The sequence below is a fragment of the Poecile atricapillus genome, chromosome 16 (genome assembly GCF_030490865.1).
Source record: "Poecile atricapillus isolate bPoeAtr1 chromosome 16, bPoeAtr1.hap1, whole genome shotgun sequence".
In the NCBI taxonomy this organism is placed as follows: Eukaryota; Metazoa; Chordata; class Aves; order Passeriformes; family Paridae; genus Poecile; species Poecile atricapillus.
The window spans coordinates 1,273,254-1,288,570 of record NC_081264.1 but is presented as its reverse complement, the minus strand read 5'-3'; the positions used below and the strand labels follow the sequence as shown (position 1 = coordinate 1,288,570).

General features: G+C 45.6%; 1 protein-coding gene across 1 annotated transcript in view; it reads left to right on the top strand.

Annotated features, from left to right (window-relative positions):
* Positions 1-1,044: 1,044 nt before the first annotated feature.
* Positions 1,045-15,317, top strand: part of TMEM132C (transmembrane protein 132C) — a 169,656-nt gene continuing 155,383 nt past the window's right edge. The window contains exon 1 of the mRNA XM_058851521.1: positions 1,045-1,154. Within this exon, the coding sequence (XP_058707504.1) occupies positions 1,109-1,154 (46 nt within the window). The 5' untranslated portion in view covers positions 1,045-1,108. The remainder of the gene's footprint in view (positions 1,155-15,317) is intronic.

Genomic DNA, 15,317 nt, shown 5'->3' with positions numbered 1-15,317 from the left:
CTGAGCTCCGGGCCCTCCATTCCCGCTCCGAGCATCCCTGAGCTCCGGGCCCCCCATTCCCGTACCGGGCCCCCCATTCCCGCTCCGGAGCTCCCCTCGCTGCTGTCCCCGCCGCCTGGAGCCCCTCTCAGCCCCACGAGCCCTCGGCCCTGAGCCGCTGTCCCAGCCCGCGGGTCCCGCTCCATCCCCGTCCCCTCACGCCCCTGAGGGTGGGGCTCGGCGCTGCCCCCTCCCTCCATCCCTCCCCTCCCTCCATCCCTCCCTCCCTCCCTCCCTCCTCCCTCCCAGGGAAAAGTGTCAGCGCGCGCCGCGGCCGCGGCCCCTCAGAAAGGCGGGGAAAGCGGCGGAGGGCGCTCGGGGCCAGCGCAGCCGGCCGGCGGCCGTGGGGACGCGCCAGCCGCGCCGCTTCCCGCGCCTTCCCGCACCTTCCCGCACCTTCCCGCGCCTTCCCGCACCTTCCCGTCCCTTTGCTCACCCGCTTCTCAAGTTTTGCGCAGGGAGAGTCAGCGGTGCCGGCCGGGGCGCTCACCGTGGGCGCTGCCGGTGCCCGCCGGGGTTAGCGCGGGGCGGAGCGCGCGGAGAGAGAGAGCGGAGAGAGCGGAGAGAGAGAGCGGAGAGAGAGAGCGGAGAGAGAGAGCGGAGAGAGAGAGCGGAGAGAGAGAGCGGAGAGAGAGAGCGGCGCGCGGAGAGAGGAGCGCGCGGAGGAGCGCGCGGAGGAGCGCGCGGAGGAGCGCGCGGAGGAGCGCGCGGAGGAGCGCGGGGAGCGGCGCGCGGAGGAGCGCGCGGAGGAGCGCGGGGAGCGGCGCGCGGAGGAGAGCGCGGAGAACGCTGAGCGCGCGGAGCGGCGCGCGGAGAGAGGAGCACGCGGAGGACGCTGAGCTCGCGGAGGAGCGGAGCGGCGCGCGGAGGAGCGCGCGGAAGGCGCTGAGCGCGCGGAGGACGCTGAGCGCGCGGAGCGGCGCGCGGAGGGCGCTGAGGGTGCGGAGGAGCGGGCCCCCGCTCGGAGCGATGGCGCGGGCGGCGGGCACCGAGAGCTAACGGCGGAGGAGCCCCCGGAGCCCCGGGCCCGGGCGGGACGTGGCCCGGAGCCCCTCGGCAGCCCCTCGGCATGGCGCGGGCGGCCGGGCTGCTGCTCGGAGCGCTGCTCTGCGGAGGTAAGGGCCGCGGGGGGCGCGCAGCGGGCACCAGTTGATCGCGCGCGGGCGGCTCCAACTCCTTCCCCGGCCCGGAGCGCTCTTGTGTCAGCCGTGTGAACTAAGCTACCCCTTCCTCCTCTCCCCGCTGCTTTTCCTTTAAATCCTGCCTCTCTCTGCTCCTTTCTCTCTCCCGGTTTATGTGAATGGTGGGAAACCGTGCGAGCTGGCGTTTGAGATGAGAAACGGGCCGAGTTTACTTTCTCCCTCAAGGATGATGGTTTTACAGATGCGTGTTAATTACTGCGTCGTGTTAAAGGAGCTGCTCGGGGGGTGTCCCAGCGCCAGCTTGGAGCGGGATTTGGGAAGAGCAGCACGGTGACAGGGTTTGGGAATAGCGTTCTTTAAATTGTATGGGAAATGTGCGGTGTTAGCTCCGGAGCCTGGATGGAAGAGCTGTCACCCGGCTTGGATAAGATGCTTGTTATCTTGATTAAAGGGACAACTGAGGAGCAGGTTTGGCTTAGCAGAGAGGTCATTTGAATGATCTGCTGATTTTTCTCATCGCTGAACTTCAGTGATGAGGAGAGAGCTCCTTTGACAAAGGCAGATCTCTTCTGAAGTGACTGGGGGATGCAGACAGTGCGTGCTCCCGAGGGGGGTTTCTGTGCAGAATAGTGGGGGCTGCCGTGTCTCAACACTTCTCGTGTTCTTGCTCAGACGGAACGTGATGGTTGTGGATGCTTTCTTGAACCACATCCTCCTCCCCGTCTGGGTGCGTGCTGGAAGGGTGTGGAAGCTCACTGGGCTCTCTGCAATGCCTGCTGTCCGTGCCATTCCTGGGAATAAAACCACAATTTTGCCTTTTATCCTGCTGGCATTAGTGGTGCTCTTTGACTGTCGTAAGAAGATTACTCCTAAGCGACTCTTGATGGTTGAGTTCGGTGCGGTCCTGCCAGCCCCTCTGCCAGGACAGTTGTTTGTGGAGGCAGCCCTGAGAGACACCAAAAAAATCAGGAGCAATTCATAAAGGGACTCTTCCCACCCAAAGTACTCGGCAGAAAACTGCATGGCCTCTTCATGCCGGTCATTTCAGTGTGAATTAAAATTAATGGACAGCCCAGTGACTTGACACGCTCTGGAAGTGCCGGTGTGAAGGATCTGAAATGCAGCTTTCTGTTCTGATTGCTGTAGCCTGGAGGTGAGGGTTGTATCATCAGCCTCGTGTTCCCCTGCAGGGATTGATGCTCCTGAAGATGTCCTGGCGTTTTGTGGGGCTGCTCCGAGTCACAAGCGCATCCTCTGCAAGGAGCGTTTGCCATGGGCTAAAGAGCTGAGTTAGGCAGCGCTATATGAAAGTATTTATACAGCGGGTAGGATTCCTCGTAAAGGCAGGAGAAAGAGAGCTGATAAACAGCCCAACTCCTGAAGCCTTTTGTTCCTGCTGGAAGCTGGCTCAGCGCTGGCTCAGCCGGGCAGGAGACAAGCCGGGAGTGGTGCCCCAGCTCAGAAAAAACAAAATATTGCTTTCCTTCAGGGGAGAAAATCCGAGGTTCCGAGAGGGGAATTGGCCTCTCAGCATTGTTGGGCGCTGTATGATTTAGAAAGGAGCCACTTAATTAAACTTATTTAATAAGGTGTTTGTATAGTTTCCTGTGGAGCCTTAATGAGTGTTTCGTTTGCACTCCTCTCGTGTATTTGCACTCTCTTTGTTGGCGTGTGAGGATAGTGATTGTTCTTGAGAGCGAAAGTCCAACTAAATGAAAGTCACTTTATAGCTCGCAAGCAAAAACGTTTGTAAATGTGCTGAGAAACTTACTGTTATAGACAAGTTGTCGTTTGCTATTTAAAGAGCTATATTTACTTCTCTAAACTCATTAGCATCTCCTATCAGGCTTGAATTTCTAAGAAAATTCTCCTGAAATGTTGCCTTAGGCCTCAGTGTGCCATTATGCTGGGGTTATTATCTGGCCAATAATGTTAATTCATTCAATCTCAAGAAAGAAGCTTGGCATTTAATTTAAGCCATGCCTCTAGTCAGACCAGGATGTATAAAAGTCAGCGTGCAAAAGTGCTCTTGCATTTAGGTGCAAGCACATGTTTTACATACCAATTATTGGATGGCTGCTCCTTAGGTGGAGAGGATGTGTGTGAAATTGTATTTACATAAGTAAATCCCAAGTGTATATATATTCCTTTCAGGAAATGACCTCTTTTCAGCAGAGTGCTAATGCATGTGCTTAAGCCCCTTTATAGCCTATAGGAGGTATTCATGAGCTTGAAGGAAGATTATTTATTTATTTTAATAGCTTTTCTGGGGCAGAGCGTAAATGTGAACACACATGTACAGATTTACTTCGTTTTGTAGTGGAAAGATGAGTGGGAATCTTCATTTTCCTATGAGCAGCGAGCTAGAGCAAGGCTCACTGAAACTGCAAGTACAGTCAGCCCTAAAAAAGCATTTAAGGATGCACAACTGGAGAAGTGATTTGTTTGCACAAGCATCTGTAAGTGCAGGAAAGTGTTGAACAGGAGCAGCTGTTAAAGGTGCATGGAGTTAGCAGGATTTTAGGGACAGAATCAATGTTGGAGCACAAATACAAACACAGCTGTGCATCCATGGGTTGGCACAGCACCTGCCGTGGTTCTGCTCTGCCCTTCTTCATCCCCCAGCCCTGCACTACGTCCTTGTTTTAGTTACACTGCAGTGGATGCTGATTGAGGCTCTTTATTTTGAATATTGTTTCATTCTGCTTTTAAATTAATCAAGCAGTGAGGTGTTTTTTTTTTTTTAATAGCTTGTTTTGGAAGTTCAGTAGCATGGCATACCCTACTGTTATGGAAAACTTCCTACATTTCCTTTTTCTCAATTTCATCACGTTAGTGCTAGCCAAGAGCACAGCAGGAACTTGCATTATGTTAAATTATAGCTGCATGGAGTTTTTATAAGTGGCTAATCTCTCTTCTAGGATAGAACCCTTTCAAAATGGAGATAGTGCTATTAATATTCCACTTTACTTTGTTTTCATATTTGGTAGTAGATCAAAGTTTATTAGACACTGTACTTACCTAGTAAAACACCCAGCAGTTGTACTGCAAATGGCTGTTCAAAGCTGCTTCTAAGTGCATGACTGTGATATAAAATATCATCCCTGTAATCGCTTCTCTAATGCATAAACGTGTGTCTGGCTCTTGAATTGCAGAACTAAATATCTGTGTAAAATTAAGTACTAAACAGAACAATGTTATGTTTTCTTAAATGGCCAGATATCAGTAAGTATTGTCAAGTATTCTGTTCATTGGGATGAAGGGATGGGGTTTTATTGTGAATTGGGATTTAGTTCTGTGCTTTTAAGCTCTAATGACAAAGCAGAAGTTCAGCACTGCTGAAAGGTGGCTTGTGATGAAGAGCCAGAAACTCTGTCAGTAATAGAAAATTTGCCAAAAGTGCTGGAATACAAACTTTCCTGGTTAGAGTTTTCAAGGTGATGCCCCTCTGCAGTAAATCTTCCAGAGCTTTTATTCCATGGTGTGGTTAAGGTTGTGTCTACCTAAGACAGTTAGGTGACAAATAAATAAATTAAAGCCTGCAATCTTCAGGGGGTGATCATGCCATTAAAGAGGTGTCAAAGATTTCATGCCCAGAATCCCAGTTTTCCCCAGGGCTTTGGTAAACTTGTTTACTCATAAGCTGCATGGAAGTTTGTGCTGCCAGTGAGATTTTGGCAGTGGTTCATATCTGCTTGGCCCCAGTAGATGTGTCCCAGCTATCCCAAGAGAGACAAAAAGCATATTATGATAAAAGGTACAAAGTGGCAACAAGCTGAGGGAACTGGTGTCTAAACACAGTGTGGAAAACCATCCAGTAGGGATGGTAAAAAGGTAAACTGAGGAGTGAGGGAAAGCAAATGCAGGTTGTGGGTGATTTCCAGTCGTACCTGCCCAGTTTGGAGGAGGCATTTGCTGTGCAGCAGGGAGAGCTGATTGCACAGAGGAGCTGGGTTATTGTAAGGCTGTTAGCAGGAGCTGTGCTTGGTCTCTGCTGCCAGGATTACCCTGCCTTGCTGTTCTTGTCAATCATTTCTCTGTCTCTTATCCACTGTGATTGTCACTTTGGTGAAAGACTTGACCCTGCTTTGGCCACCTTGTCCAGTGGGACTTTTTGGTTTGTTTAGTATCTAAACACTGCAGTGATAAAAATACAGGCAGTATTTTGGGATGCTGTAAGGTGTTAGTTTAAGGTATTTGGCTGAAATTTGACTTGGCTGTCCTTCATAGTCATTAGCAATAACTTTCTGGCCAGAAAAGTTGTTTTTGTCTACTTCAAACTCTTGTCCTGACTTGCTCTTAGAGGCCTGAGTCCTTTATATTTTATTCAGCCTTCCTTAAAGGCTCAGTACCCTGGCAAAACAGTTTCACAGTGTTCAGCTCTTCAAGCAGTTGTACTGTTTTGTGTTCTGTGGACTGGCTCAGGCTCTAGTGACAGATGTGACCCCTTTGAAACAGAGACGGACAAATGGTGCATTGAAAGTTCATAGCTTCTGCAGTCTCCTCACTTAGAGGTATCTGGTAAAAGCCTGCGGATGCATCTCGCTTTGGAAAGAATTTCAGCTCAGCAGTGCCTGTATTTTAGTTAGCAAATGGAAATCCTCTCTCTTTATCTATTTGTTCACATTTTTTTGGGTCAATACACAGCCTCAGGTCAGCATTTTTCTTTTCAGCTGTATCTAGTGAAATGACCCAGTGAGTGTACTCTTCTATTTACCTTGCTCATCTAAAGCATATTAATCTGTGGAGCTTGGATTCCATAAACAAAGTGTCATCCCCATCACTAAAATTACTGGCAGCTTTGCAGCCCTGGTCAATTAAGTGAACTTTTCTTTAGAGAACTACCCTGGGACTAAGTGGTTCTTTGCCACTACACTTCAGAAATGTGCTAATGTCTTCCTATTGCAGCGCTGACATCTTGGGTCAGTAACTTTGTGCTTGGAGACAGCCTTTTCTGGCACTTTTTTTGCTTGAATAACAGAGATCATGCTAATTGTAGTGCCACTGTCATTAGCCAAAGCCTCCTCTTAGAACTGTGGAGTTTTAGCAGCTTGACAGATGTGAGCAGCCAGACAAGTCCCCTGAAGTGGACACTGCTATTGTACACTGCTGCAAGAATTTAACTTGATTTTGCCATCCTTGGGGTTACAAGTGTCATGGGTAAGGTCAAGTTTTGATTTTTTTTAGATTAATCATTTATTCTCACATCCTATTTTTAATATTTTGCAGTTGTTGTAACATTTCCATAATTTTGTAGAAGTGCAGTGTGAAATTTAAAATATTTTTATCATAATTACGTTAATGGATGTTGCCCAAATTTCTCTTTTGTGCTTTAGTTGTGTATTTCTCTGTAAAACCACCACCCTGCTATAAGTGACTTGCCCTTTCCAATACCATGAAGCCAGCACTAGGTCCCAAAACGGTGGTTAGGAATTTAACATTTATGAGAAAACTTTGAAGGTAACTAAGAAGGTAAAGTTAGAGAGAGTTGCTTATTTATGAAAATAAAAACTCCAAAACCAAAATTCTAAATAAGTTTATGCTTTTGGACAGAAAAAAACCAACTTAATTGTTTCCCGAGTACATTTAAAAATCAGATTTTCTGTGCCCAAAGAGAAAATGTTAAGTGGATAAAAGGAAAGCTGATGTCCCCTGATGCAACAGAAGGGTTGGACCACTGGATTCTGCTCATGAACTGCAGCAAGCAGTCCCAGGGTGGAGATGTTGAAATATCCCCACCAATATGTTTAAAGTTTTCTTTCTTAAGTAACTGCTGCATTTTGCTGTTCAATACCGTTTTTCAACTGGGCAGCTCTTCATTTGAAAATATTTTTGCAATTGATTTAATTTACAAGACAATTTGCTTTTAAAATTGGGCTTGCATCCCAAATTTGCTTAGATGATTCTCTATTTTTGGTGAACTGTTTCAATAAAGTGACCATTTTGACTTCAAATAGATATATTCAGATACAAACTGACAGATATTCTATGAATGTTTTTCTGTAATATTGTATTGCTGTTACTAAAATGAGCTGTTTTAACTGTGATGAAAAGATTTGTCATTCCAGATGACTTCTGAGAAGCATTGTAACTTTATGCAGCCATTTAATTTTTCCTTCTGAATTAAGAGTGAAAGTTAACTTTTGAAATGTTTGTTTCTGCCCTTGTGAAATTCCATTTTCTAACCAGTTGTATTGCCTGAGGGTGCTGTTCCTTACCAGCCTGAGCCAATGGAAGTTGATGCTGCCAGGTTTCTGCCCTCTCCCAAACTGAGCCACCCTCTTTTTGAGCCAACTCTGGCTTGCCTCTAATTCCTCTGGAAACTGCTTCAGGGGAGATAAAGCACATCAAGTACACTTCTTTTATTTAATTTTTTTTTTTTTTAAATAAAGGGTGAGTTTGTATCACCTTGGGATCAACTTTCTGCTTGAATAAGCAAGAAGGGGGAGGGACAGCGGGGCTGGGCTGGGTCCTGCAGTGGTATGGCTTTAATTTGTCCCTGGGATACTCCAGGAAAAAAAAAGGGATTGTTCTGGGAGTTGCTTACATCATATATCCACTGCAGGATATTAAACACTGAGAGGTTAGAGAACATGAGAGGCACTCTGTAAACGATGCAGCTTTGATTTCTATATTGGGTGGAGTTTTTTTCTCATTTTGCTGGTTCTGTATCATGTTGAACAAATAAAAGCGAGGCTTACCTTAATATACTGACATTTCCTCATGCAGGTAGAATGTGCTTTTTGATGTTTAAGATAAAACTATTTCCCTGAGCTCAAACCAAACTCACACCATCACCCCCACAACAAACAAAAAAACCCCTGAGTTTCTTGCACTGTTATTTCAAATGGGATTGGCAGCGCTACTTCTTATTAGAGTTGTCATTAAGAGAGTTTGGTTTTAGTTTCTTATAAATTCCTCAACCATTAACTGTTTCAGCTAAAGTATTCTGTGCCAAGCATCTGCCTCAGATTGAAGAATTTTTTTATTTTCCAGAACTTCAGCCAAGAATTCAGTGGTTTACAAGAACAGAGCTTGTGGAGGAGGGTGGGGGCTAGAAACTCTGGATTCTCCTTTGTTTAAAAATAGTTGCTGACCTCTTGTTTGAGAAGCACTGGTGAAACATGCCAGGAGGAGACCTGGGAGATGGCTGAGAAAACAGCCCATGGGTGATTTGATGGGATGTCAAGTTAGCACATCTGAAAGGATAATTTTGCTTATGACAGGGAAAGAGTCAGTGTGTCCTTGGAGCTAAAACCTGTGGAAATTGCTGGGCCCTGGGCATGTGCCTGCCAGGGTGAGCTCTGCCCTCCTGGCACTTCCAGATGTTCTCTGCAGGAGTCTGGCCTGAGCTGTGGGCAGGGGCAGTGTCCATCCATCCTTGTCCTGGCCATGCTCTGCCCTCCAGGCTGCAGTGTCCATCCTTGTCCTGGCCATGCTCTGCCCTCCAGGCTACAGTGTCCATCCTTGTCCTGGCTCTCCAGGCTGCAGTGTCCATCCTTATACTGACCCTCCAGGCTGCAGTGTCCATCCTTGTCCTGGCCATGCTCTGGCTCTCCAGGTTGCAGTGTCCATCCTTGTCCTGGCTCTCCAGGCTGCAGTGTCCATCCTTGTCCTGGCTCTCCAGGCTGCAGTGTCCATCCTTGTCCTGGCTCTCCAGGCTGCAGTGTCCATCCTTGTCCTGGCTCTCCAGGCTGCAGTGTCCATCCTTGTCCTGACCCTCCAGGCTGCAGTGTCCATCCTTTCTTGTCCTGGCTCTCCAGGCTGCAGTGTCCATCCTTGCTCTGGCTCTCCAGGCTGCAGTGTCCATCCTTGTCCTGGCTCTCCAGGCTGCAGTGTCCATCCTTGTCCTGGCTCTCCAGGCTGCAGTGTCCATCCTTGTCCTGGCCATGCTCTGGCCCTCCAGGCTGCAGTGTCCATCCTTATCCTGACCCTCCAGGCTGCAGTGTCCATCCTTGTCCTGGCTCTCCAGGCTGCAGCGTCCATCCTTGTCCTGACCCTCCAGGCTGCAGTGTCCATCCTTGTCCTGGCTCTCCAGGCTGCAGCGTCCATCCTTATCCTGACCCTCCAGGCTGCAGTGTCCATCCTTGTCCTGGCTCTCCAGGCTGCAGTGTCCATCCTTATCCTGGCTCTCCAGGCTGCAGTGTCCATCCTTCCTTGTCCTGGCTCTCCTGGAGCAGTGAGGGAGGAGAAGCAGAGCTGGACAGGTGGGCACAGACCTGCAGCTGAAGTGTGTTTGATCCATACACTCACAACCAGCTGTTGTTGGTGCTGTGGGCGTGCTGGTGGAGACAGTAATTATGCCTTATCCATCTTTATTCCTTCAAAGCCTTTTTGCATGACTTGAAGTGGTGTTTTTTAATTTTCTAATTTCATATCTCTCTGGAAACAGCCAAAATGTTTGATTTTTGCACTGTAGAATCAAATGACCTCCTACTCTGCTGGCACGAAATAAAGAGTAGCAAATAGAATAAATACTGTGGGGAAGTTAATATAGTATTGACTTCTCAATACCTGTTAAAATTCAATGATCAGAATATGGGGGAAGAGAGAGATTGAATTTGGCTGCCCCTTAGTGAAGGGTGAATAATATCATCCTAAAAGCTCAATTTTAGGGGTTCAATTTTGCTGCAGATTTATGTAAAATCTTAGAGCATCAATTTGTATTACAGCTTTGTCCTACTTCATAGTATACTTTGTTGTTATTCCTTGCATTCCCATGTTTTTAATGATGAGTTTGATCAAGGCTGTGTCTGTGCTCCTTTGGTGGGATGTGGAATTCGTGATGTTTCATGGCTCCAGGTGTGCAGCATGGAGCTGTTTAGATGGAGAAGATGCTTCTCTTTGTGCCCAGCTGTGATTGGGATTCAGACTCACTGATATCTGGGTGGTAGAGCTGGAAGAGAGAGGTCCCACATTTTCTGGGTTGTGAAATGCTTGTTGTGTGTGACAGCCTTTGGCACCAGGAGCCAAGGAGAGCTGCACCTGCCTAACCTGGGTGAAAAGGCTCTGCCTCCTGAAGAGCTGATGTGACACTGGCTTGTGATTCTTGACTGAGTTTCTTGTGTCTATCCTGCTGTGTCTTCTAATCTTTGTCTTTTAGATGGCCTTATTTCTACTATTAAAAATAGGAAGTCATGTTTTACTTGGCAGAGTGACTAATTGCTATATTTTCCATCTTTTAGAGGTGCTCAAAGAGACAGTGTTTTATGACAGATGTTACTGAGCTCATACTGTATCAAATGCCTTTGTGCTTCTCTTTTTCATAATTATACCCTTGATAATTTCAGAAAGAAATCTATTAGAGGAATTCAGAAATAGAGAACTCTCTTCCCATATATATCTGTGTTGAACTCACTTGTCATTCCATCACAGTGAGAAAAGGGAAGAGCAAGGAATTTGAAGTGGAGTTTCCCTATTTTCTGTAATTCTCTCCCCAGCTATATGTGCAGATGTGAGTGTTGAGGTAACCTGTCAGATTTCATTTGTTCATCTGTGAAATGGAAATGACTGTAGAACTTGATTACCTTTTTGTTATCGTAATGTGGATAGGAGAAATAGTTTTTACTTTGGGGTAAATTGCAAGTTCTCTGTACAATAGTACCTGCAGCTGATTAGGGAGTATTGTGAATTATTGCTGTTTCATTTTCACTGAGGGATAGCCTCACTCTGATAAAATATCAGGATCACATGATAGTGCTCAACAATTCACTGCAGGTGCCCATCAGTTACATTTCCATATTGATTCCATAAGCTGATGTGTTGTGCTTTGGAATGTCAGCAAGCTTGTAGAAGGAATTTTTCCAATTGTATGTGACATAATGGAATTAAATATTCTCCTGTTTCCTTTGGAGTGCCATGAGCAGTCTGGAGATAAAAGGCTGGTGCTGACTGGTCTTGAAAGAGAAATGTGGAAACACCTTTAGTGCAAGGTCCGTCTGGAAGGTCATTATTGCATTATGTCCTTATTCAAATAACCAGAGATTGGTGTGTTGCCTTGGCTATTTCACGGATTAAACTTGGATATCGCTGTAGTTCAGGCTCAAAGCTTCACAAGTCCTCAAGGCTTCAGGCTTCCATTGAACTTTAGTCTTGGTTTTGAAAATTAATTTAGAATTAAATTAGCTGTAGCAATGAAACTGTGGCACTTTAATAGGAATCATCAGATGACATTTAAACATGATCCTGTAGTGCAGTCATGTCAGAACTGGTTTGAGGTAAAAAAATCATGCCTTTAGGCAATATTGTTCAGGAAAGTCATAAGATGCAAATGGTTCCTTTGAACAGAGCTTACATTGATTTGTTTTTGTTTTGAGAAGAGGAAAAGGATCCACCTTTGTCAGTTGCTGAGATGTGTGAATTGGAATTGAAACCACAGTTCTGAGTGCCTCTAAAATTTGGATCCTGATCTAGACCCTGAAATGCATCTCTCAGCTTTATAGAGCAAATCAATTCAACGGTGCTTCCAAACTTCAGCAATGTTCTGACCTTTTTTTGTATTTTGTTCTTCTTTCACCTCCTCCCTTCTTTTTCCCTTTAAGAAAGGTGTGTGAGATTGGAGCCATGGGGCTCCAGAGTTTATTAGTTGCTCTTGACTTTTCCTAGTTCATTATTTAATGACCGTGGACTTCTCTAAAATTAAAGATGAGGTTTTAGTGTTAGAACCTGTACAGGAAGGCCTGCCAAGGCACTGGCATGAGCTGTTGGCTGACAGAATTTATTTATCTAACAAGTCATGGTTGCTTGGTGGAGTGCCTTCAGCCCACCTTGTTTTCTGTGCAATTTCCCTTCCAATGAACAAAACTGGATTTGATGTGTCAGACATTCATAGTGTTAGTCACAGATAATTGTTCACAATGATTTTTTTTCCCCCCAGCATTTACATATTCCTTTGTTGGAAGAGGGGAGAGTTCAGGATGCAGGGTGTAATTTGGCACTGCTAGAGAGTTGAAGTGATTTTGGAAATTTCTCTCTTCGCATGATAATTATTCTCTTTATAAGTGATAGGTGCAGTTCAAATAGAACTATTTCAGTATCCTTCATGAGAGGATGTTTGAAACAATCTGAGTCCATTTGCTCAGCTTAATAAAGGGCATTTAATGCAAATTATTTGGCTGTTATAAGTAGAGGCATTTAAAATGTATTTATCCTTGATCACTTATTTGGTTTTAACCTCTAGAGAAATCAAATGTAACCAGAATTTTCCTGACTCTGCCCTGTGCACAATATCTGGACGCAGAGGGCAGCTCAGTTTTGGTGGAATTTTGGTCAGGAGTTTTATCAGCACAGCAGTTACCCATTTCATCTCTGCCTTTATTATAATAATTTAAATAATAACTCATGTGCTGGTTTCTGGCTTCACCTGAATGTCAGTGTTCTTTCCAGCTGCTACAGCAGGGTGATATGCAGGGAGGGCAGGACAAAGCACGGTGTTTTCATTTCGAATCGTGGAGTTTGTTTTGGTTCTTATTGCTAATTGGGGCTGGAAGCTGAGTTCTGGCTGTCAATATAATGGCTGAGGTTATTGTTATGGTGATCAAGGGATGCCCTTTGTTCAGGAGCTGACTGGAGTTCCCAAGGGCAGGCATTGCTGTAGAGGGAGGGGATTTGCTCTCTGGGCTGCAGCTGGAAGTGTTTTCTGTGTGTTGGGCTGGAACAGCTGAACCGTGCTCAGGTGCTGTAGTGACAGCGCAGGTGAGCTCGGTTCAACCCCTTTAACTTCCAGGGAGCTCCGCTAAAGTGGGCAGCACTTGTTGGGAATCCATCCCATGGGCACAGACTTGTAGGTAAAGTTAAGATCCTGAGCTCCTCTCTGCTCCAGTGATCACAGGAGAGTAAGGAATGCTTCCAGAGGATAATTCACATTGATGGGATGTTTTGACTCCCAAAGGACCTTTCTTCTTCCGTTGACAGAGTAAGTTCGTATTTCTGGGCATCAAATGAGGCTGAAAAGCTCAATTTTCTTTTGTTACCTGTGCTCTGTTTTGTGCATTTGGTTATCCGAATATTACTCTTATACCTTCTTAGAAAACAAGATGGGATTTGCCAGCCTCTGCTTTTGTTAAATTTCTGTTTGTTACTGAAGAAATACATTTGGATTTATATTGAAATTTACTACACTAAAGTAGCACAAAAGTAAATAGCACTTCACATAAGTACAGGGTGAATATACACCCCCCCACCTCAACCCTCCCTTTTATAATTTTTCATTTGTCTCACCACATTTCAGGTTTTAGTTCATCTTAACTGAAAATCAAATCAAACAGTGTGAGCTTTTGGGAAACTGTTTTGAGGAAAGGAAAATGCAAACCACATGGTACATTCCCGATGTGAAGATTTACTGGAGAAATCTTTCTTCATTGGGAAAACAAACTCTGCTGGGTTTACTAAGTGACATTTCAAAGCAGTTGGAGATGAAAGGACTGTGGTCTAATTCATTGCATATGTGATATTTCCTAGTGGATAGGTGTTATGTTGAAAAAGAAGCCAGGGAAGTGCAGTAAAACTGAGGGGATTTTTGGTCTGAATTGGCAGTTTAAAAATGAGTCTAATCATATTTTTCTCTCTAAAAAGTGGCAGATAGCCATGATCAGAAAGTCAGAGTTAGAATAACTATCTGACATTTGGCACTATAATACTTTTAAAATGGGACTTTCTCAAGCTGGAGCAGTTTTAGCCGAGGTTTTTCATGCTGTGTGTTTTCTGACCGATTCAGAAGAGTCTCTGTGAAGTGGTTCAGTTGTTTCTGAGAACAAAGGCAGCTGGAGAATCCTGAGTTCTAGCCAGCTAGAATCATTTCCAGGAGCAGCACTAGTTGGGTTAAATCCTGTGATTTTCACTTTTGGAGGCAAAGATAGATGGTGTTTTCCTTAATCTCTCTTTCTGAAGTGATGATGATGTATGAATGCTAGCATTCATTTTTACTAAGTAAGATTCATGACTGCAGATAACTCCCTCAAACATGTCCCTGCATTACAAAAAGGCACATAGAAAGGGGGATGAAAATATTTTGAAGCTTTTGGTCTAATTCCACGAAAAATCTATTCAAAGTTGCCAGACTTCTCGTGCCTGAAAATTGGGTTTAGTCTGCTCTTAGTGCGGAATTGAGGTGGTGGCAGCAGCGTTATCCCGGGAGTCTCCTCTTTGGGGAGGAGGCAGCCTGTCTCCTCATCCTCTCTGGGGAGGATGGCAGAGCTGCAGATGGATTTTCCTGGCTTTGTTCCTCCCTGTGAGCCATGGTGGGCCCAGGTGAGAGCAGCAGAGCTCTTGGTGTCTCATCCTCTGCACTGCCTCATCCTCCAAGGATGCACACCGAGGGTTAAGGAACAGGTGCTCATCCACGAGCCTGCTGTCTCATTTTGCACTCAGGATGGATAGCTTCCTGGGAAAAAATCCCAGTTTTTGTGCTGAAGGAGGGTATTGTCTTTGTGCTTGGGCTGTGTTTGTCATGGGAGGTGTGGGGATGGTACAGGAGTGCCTTTCTTTGCCTGGGGACTCGGGGAGAGCAGCTCTGCCTTTCTGTCACTGATGGGGCTGTCGCTGTTTTTCACACTCAGGGTTGCTGCCAGCATCCTAGAACTCATTTTTAACAGCACTTCAAAGACCACAGCCTTGTTCTTAGGAACCAGAAGGAAGATATCCTCTGCCTATCTGGTTCTAGGCATCTTATATTTCCTCTTGGAAATTTCCCTCGGCGTTCAGGACCCCGCTTTCTGAATCCTTCTTTTATCTTCCCTTGCTGTAGCCAGACGTGCTGGATAAGTTTGCACGAGTCTCATGCAAGGAGCAAAGATTGTAGAAGGACAAAGAGAAGTTCAGTAACACTCTGGGGAATTACATTCTGTTCATGTTCCTGCTGCACAGTGCTGTGCTGGGGGAAAAAAAGGCACATTTCTGTTATGCTTTGATATTTTTTTATAGCTGTCCCTAATGTAAGCAGGAGATTTGATCAGAACTTGCACTAATACGGAATCCTTCAGAAAATCAGGCCACAGGTTTTCTAAATTAGGCATCTGTATTAGCAGATGCTTCTGAGAGTAGCTGCTAATTTTGCTGTGCTGCAGATCAGCCTTTTAAAATCATGGAAAATTCTGTTCAAGCAAAGGGCTGTGTAAGTAAATGTATTAATATTTCTGA